Source organism: Dendrobium catenatum, unplaced genomic scaffold (assembly GCF_001605985.2).
Source record: "Dendrobium catenatum unplaced genomic scaffold, ASM160598v2 original_scaffold_107050, whole genome shotgun sequence".
NCBI lineage: Eukaryota > Viridiplantae > Streptophyta > Magnoliopsida > Asparagales > Orchidaceae > Dendrobium > Dendrobium catenatum.
The window spans coordinates 118,664-125,088 of NW_021425485.1; the positions used below are offsets into that span (position 1 = coordinate 118,664).

Consider the following 6,425-nt stretch of genomic DNA (forward strand, 5'->3'; position numbering starts at 1 on the left):
CTGCTTATACTGGCTTTTTATCCTCCTGGATTATTCAAAGGGCTAAGGCTAAGTGGTTAAAGCATGGGGAGGATGACCTCAAATTCTTATACACTAGGATCAAGTGCAGGCAAGGGAATAGTAGAACTGCGGTAAATCTTTTATCTTCCCTTAATATGGGCAGCTCTGACAATGCTATACAGGACATTATCTGCCATTTTCAAACACTGTTCAATCCTCCCGTCTCTCAAAATGTTGATATAAACTGCTTTCCGACTGGTGTTAGTATTCCGGAAATATACTGGGGCATCCTTACTGAACAAGTTTCTGACCTGGAAATTAAGAAATCTGTATTTTCTGGCTCTTCATCTTCCACTCCTGGACCTGACGGCTTTAATTTCCTTTTTTATAAATCTGGGTGGCATGTTATTGGGCCTATGGTTTGTAAGGCTATCAAATCTTTTTTCTCCAAAGGATATTTACCTTCCTCTATTAAAGCTACTACTATAGCCTTGATCCCTAAACATAAGAATGCTGAAACAATTGCGGATTTTAGGCCCATAGCCTTGTGCAATACTATTTATAAAATAATTGCAAAAACTCTTTCAAATAGGATCAAGCCTATTATGCCTTTGATTATTTGATCTAACCAATCTGGTTTTGTCAAATCCAAAATATCCACTGATAACATTATCCTTGCCAAAGAAATCATTAATTTTGTTAAGAAAAGTGGTGGCAAGTTCTTTTGTGCCAAACTTGATATTCGGAAAGCGTTCGACACAGTTTCAAGAGAATTCTTGATTGGGAGGATGGTTCAAAAAGGGTTTCCTCGTATTTTTGTTTCTTGGGTGAAAGCTTGCATTCATGATGTCAATTTCTCTATCTTGGTTAATGGGTACCTAGAAGGGTATTTTTCATCTTCTGCTGGGTTAAGACTAGGGGTGTCAATTCGGGTCAGCGAGTCGGGTTCAGGTCGAACCCGGAACTAACCCGGCACTGTTCGGGTCAACCCGAACCCGACCCGTTTTTAAAAACGGGTTAGGTTTCCTGACCCGAACCCGACCCGATTCGGGTCCGGGTCAACCCGACCCGACACGAATGACCCGAAGTTGACCTCAAATTGCTAATTTTTGGGTCAAAATCGGGTCAATATTCGATTTTCGGGTCAAAATCGAGTCAAAATCGGGTAAAAAATGGGTCAACCTCGGGTTTTCGGGTAAAATATGAGTTTTTGTGTCACTTTCGGGTCATTTTCGTGTCAATTTTGGTTTGGTGGGTCAACCCGAACCTGACCCGATTTTTAAAACGGGTTGATTTGTTCAACCCGAACCCGACCCGTTTCGGGTTCGGGTTGACCCGAACCCGGATTTTTCCGGGTTGGCTTCGGGTCGTGTTTCGGGTCGTGTCAAAAATTGACACCCCTAGTTAAGGTTTCCCACTCAGCCCTTACCTATTCTGTTTAGTAATGGATGCTCTCTCCTCTCTTTTAGACGATGGTAATTTCATAGGTGTTAAGATGGGGAGTTGCTCTGTCTCACACCTATTATATGCTAACGACGTGCTTATTTTTGGGGAAGCAAATATTGAGAATTGTATGGTACTTAATAATATACTTACCACTTTTGCCAATGCTACTGGATTAAAAATTAATCTCGATAAGTGCTCTATCATGTTTCCTAAGGCTGTTATTAATCAAGAGAGCATATGTCAGGCTTTATCTATTCAAAGTGTTACCTCATCTATATTTTATCTTGGCATCCCTCTCTCCTTTAAGAGTAGACCTGTCAATATTTGACCCGACCCAAAAACCAGATCCGAACCTGGAATTTTCGGGTTTGGGTTGACCCGAACCCGAAGCGAGTTGGGTTCGGGTCCGGGAAACCGACCCGTTTGCAAAAACGGGTCAGGTTCGGGTTGACCCGACGGGTTGCCGGGTCAACCCGAAAACCCGTTTAAAATCGACCCGTTTATAAAACCGGGTCGGGTTGACCCGAACCCGAATAAATCCGGGTCACTTACGGGTCGGGTTGGTTCGACCCGTAACCCGAAATTGACAGGTCTATTTAGGAGGCTTAAAGTGGCTGATTATATTTGCTTTATGGATAGCATTGACAAAAAGCTTTCGGGCTGGAAGGCTAATTTACTCTCTTTTGCTGGAAGACTTCAGTTTCTGAAATTCTCTATGATAAACTCTATTGCATATTGGATTAGAGGTGGTATTATGCCTAAAACTGTGCTTAAGCACTTTAAGAAAATCAGCTCCATAATTTCAATTTTTTGGGGAAATTGGTGTGTCAAAAAAGATCCATATGGTGGCTTGGGACAGAGTTTTCTTGCCTATTCAATTTGGTGGTGTGGGTCTGCATTCTTTTTTGGCTATGCAATACGCTTATAACTATGCTATCATCATTAGAATGTATAATACTACTTCTCTGCTATCTGTTTGGCTTTCCCAAAGATACAAATCCCCTTGGAAACCTGTTAATCTGGCAGCTACTCCTTTATGGAAATATGTGTGTCATATGGCTGTGGTTGCAAAATCCAACTTTATTTTTAAGATTACTCCTACTGCCCCCATTGCTGTGCACTGGGATCATTGGTGTTATAATGGTGATCTGGATAGCTTTTCGGATGGGCATTATGTCTTGCAAGCTACTAATCCTAACATGCTTATTAGGGATTTAATTTGTGATAATTACTGGAGTCTTCCCAACTGTATCCCCGACAATGTGCAGCTAGCCATTCGTGATATCCCGATTTATTTGGATTCCAACTCTTGTGTAAGCTGGAACAATCTTAAGCACAGTAGATTTTCAGATTATATTAATGATTTTCATTCTAGCAAGCCCATCTGCTCTTGGTATAAGCTAATCTGGCACAAGAAGTATGCTCTGAGGTTCACAGTCTTTTCATGGTTGGCTCTTGTGGGTGGATTAAAAACTGCGGATGCTTTACTTTTATGGAACATTTCTGTTCCGTCGTCTTGCTCCTTATGCCATGTCTTTCCCGAGAGCTCCTCTCACATATTCTTTGAGTGCTCTTACTCTTATGATATTTTGATTAATCTTATTCCATCCACTATGCATTTGTTGTTTAGGCCAAATATTCTACATCTTTTGGAATGGATCTCGGATGATTCTGATACTGCCCAGCCTACTAAAAACTATTACTCGCTTATCACTTGCTGCAGTGTTTATCATATCTGGAAAGAGAGAAATATGAGAAGATTTGGTAATACTTTTAGCAGTAGTTCTACTACTGCTATTACTATTAAAAAAGCTGTCAATTCCAAGTTGGGAATGTGGAAGGATATGTGCTCTATTTATGATTAGCTGTTACCTTTGCTGGGCTGCTCTTTGTTATTCTATGCAGGTGCTCTGTTGGATCTGCAATGTGGTTTCTGATCTGGTATATGGCCCTTCGAGCATGCTTATAGATTATATGAGGAGGGGTCCTCTCCTCATGCCTGCTGCGCTAGATTGGACACATCTGGTCAATGATGCTACTCCCAAGCAGGCCCCTTTTGATGGTCTCCGGGCAACCAAGGGGATATTTTATTAGAGAATTTTGTTTTTCTGAGCCCATGTGTTAATGTCTATGGGAGTTTTTTGCTTTCTAGATATCCAGTTTTTTGGTTTAGTTACAATTATGTTTTTGTTATGCTTGATCTGGTTAGAGCAGGGTTTTTGTACGCTCGAATGAGTTGTCCCATTTTTTTTGTTGGGAAGTTTTTGTAATCGTTAGATGTAATCGTTTCTCCTCTTTTATTTATTAATATACGGGCAAAGCCCAAATTTTCCTAAAAAAAAAAATGAAAGCTCTTGAGTAGAGGGGAAATCAGCTTTAATTCTTAGGAAGAAAACTCACTCATTATATATATATATATATAATTCAAAGCTAATTCTAATATTGCATTAAAATTATTAAATAAAAAATTTATAAGCTTCGCATTCGATTTTATATTTTCTAAAATTGCTGTGTTACAACAAAAATGTGGACATTCCCACAAAGATGCAATGTCATCGTGGCAAAGATGCAATGTCATTCTCTCTTTCATAAAAGATCAAACTTGAATATTATAACATGCCCAAGTAAAAGCAAACACTAATAAATGAATCACTCACAATATAAGATTGAAGGTGCATAAGCATTTATTAGTATTGTAATGATCATTCTTCAGCCTCTATTAGAAAAGAAATTTGTTTGAGAAAATTTTAAAGAAAAATAGCTTATAGATGCACTCTTAAGGAATTTTATGATACAATTATTTCAAATGTTATTTTCACTCATTTTTCCTCTGAAGCAAAATTAAGCAATTATTTCTTCATTTGACATTAGAAAAAGATCCATTCTCATCTATTAGACATCAACAGATAAGACTGATTAGTTTTCTGTATTTTTGTGAACAAGCTCCATATTTGATGTTTGTTATCTATCAAAACTAAAATTCAATAATCTCACTTCAATTACTTAGAATTGGCTTTACAAGCAAACCACCCAATACAGTAACAAACCGAAGATTTCCTCAGCCCTTTTGAAATTATCAAAACACCACTCAACCAATCCTCTCTAGGTCAAAGTTGAAAGCAAACCAAAGTACAAATCAAGTCTGATTTTTCTAGCGTCAAATAAGGATCTTCTTCCAAATGACATAAGTACATAACTGTTCCAAGAAATACTCCCATCACAAAACTACCGAAAAAAAAAATGAATATACAAGGACCAAAAGGCAAAGTCAATCATAGATTCTCTCTAAAGGAAAAAAAGCAAGTAGAAGCAATGGAAGATGAATTTCTTTCACAAAAAGCTCAGAAATTAAGTGAGCTATTACCAATAAATGATCAAATCGAAAAATTCAGATAGCTCCTCGAAACTAAATGAGAAAACTTTCACGATTGGATGACCAAACAAAATGAGAAAAGCTTTCGAGTTACTTCTAAGGCTAGAACGGCGTTGTCTTGCAATCAACAACATTTTCATGCTTGCAACAAGCTGTGACATTCTGTGATGTTGTCCTATAGAGCGGAAAGCGCCGAGCAACCTCAGCGTTGTGCGGGAAACTCAAACAGGTCCAAGTTCGTACGAAAGGGTGAGCGGCTGCATGAGTGTGGGGTAAGGCAACTAAAAATTTTTAGGATGGTCAATTTTCCCAAACTCCCCTCATTATAAATATTTTATTTTTTTTAGGGGGCAATTGCCCGTTGCCCCTCGGGCATTAAGATAGTTCCGCCTTGCTCTAAAGATCCAAGGACCCACAGTAGTGACTACTGAGCTAAGTGCGCAAGTTGGAGGTTACCCATGTATCTACAAAGCCAAGTGCAATAATTGGGGGTTATCTGTGTAGTCCTTGGGTTATGGCGACCCTCTCATTTGTTGGTTCGAACTCTTTTTTTTTTTTTTTTTTTGGGGGGGGGGAGGATTTCTGGACTATGCCATTTTATTAATAAAGAACCAACTACAAATAACAAAAAACAATGAAAAACTAAAAAGAAGAAACATAATAAAAAAGAAATTCCAAAAAGAGAACAATACTAGAGATAGAACTCAATGAAGAACTTTGAGAAATCAGGGAAAATGCACTGAAATCAAGGCAGTCGAAGAGAGAACCTAGGGGAACATATACTCTGGTTGCTTGAAGATCTTCCAAGAGGATTCATAGTCAAGCTAACATCATCGTTCAGGCAAAGCACGAAATCAAAGCCTGACAAAAGATTATATATTCAACTTGTCTTTGCTAGGCCACCAGCCAACCCAACATGGGACTGTAGAAGATGCAGCAAAAAAATTATCGAGATCTTCACTCAATACTGAGCATGCGCCACGGGCTTAGATTCTCTAACAGTAGGATCCCCTTTTTCCATTTAGCTATCTTGAATCTCACAGCTTTAGCTATTATTAGAACCCAAAGTGGAGAAGCACTTTGCCGAAGATTTGAATTTTCGGTTATTTCTTTCACACCAAATGTGATAAATAATTGCATTGAACAATAAAAGGGTGCAATTTTTTTCCTTATATTACCCGGTAAGCCACCAATAAACTCTAATGCCTAAGAGACATTAGGTCCTAATAGAAAATTTTGCATTTTAGGGATCAGCCGGATCAGTATATTAAAGGAATATTCACATTCAAAAAATAAGTGAGATATTGTCTAAGAATTATTAAAACAGAAATAGCAATGAGGGTTAGTAATAGCAATTCCTCTCCCAGATAACACATCCGCTGTTTCTAACCTATCCAAAAGAGCCATTCATGTATAAATAAAAAATCTGGGAGTGTTTTTTATGCCAGATAAGACATGACCAGTCAACTGGGACCTCATTCACAAAAAATTCCATGTAAAAATCTTTATAAGCAGCCTTCGGTTTACCATCCCAAACCAAAAAATTGGCCTGGTCATTTGCAAGAGCGATTCTACTAATGAATTCCCTGATTTTCACATAGATGGA

At 38.4% G+C, this 6,425-nt stretch overlaps 1 protein-coding gene across 1 annotated transcript; it reads left to right on the top strand.

Annotated features, from left to right (window-relative positions):
• The first annotated feature begins 2,288 nt into the window (after positions 1-2,288).
• LOC110107718 lies at positions 2,289-3,540 on the top strand. The gene is made up of 2 exons (XM_020838072.1): positions 2,289-3,260; positions 3,352-3,540. Exons 1-2 carry the CDS (start codon positions 2,289-2,291, stop codon positions 3,538-3,540), a joined length of 1,161 nt encoding a protein of 386 aa, XP_020693731.1.
• The last annotated feature ends 2,885 nt before the right edge of the window (positions 3,541-6,425 follow it).

Coding starts and splice junctions, on each gene's coding strand:
- LOC110107718 (XM_020838072.1), top strand. CDS start 2,289: ATGGTGGCTTGGGACAGAGTTTTCTTGCCTATTCAATTTGGTGGTGTG. Junction 3,261..3,351: donor CTATTACTATTAAAAAAGCT/GTCAATTCCAAG, acceptor TATTCTATGCAG/GTGCTCTGTTGGATCTGCAA.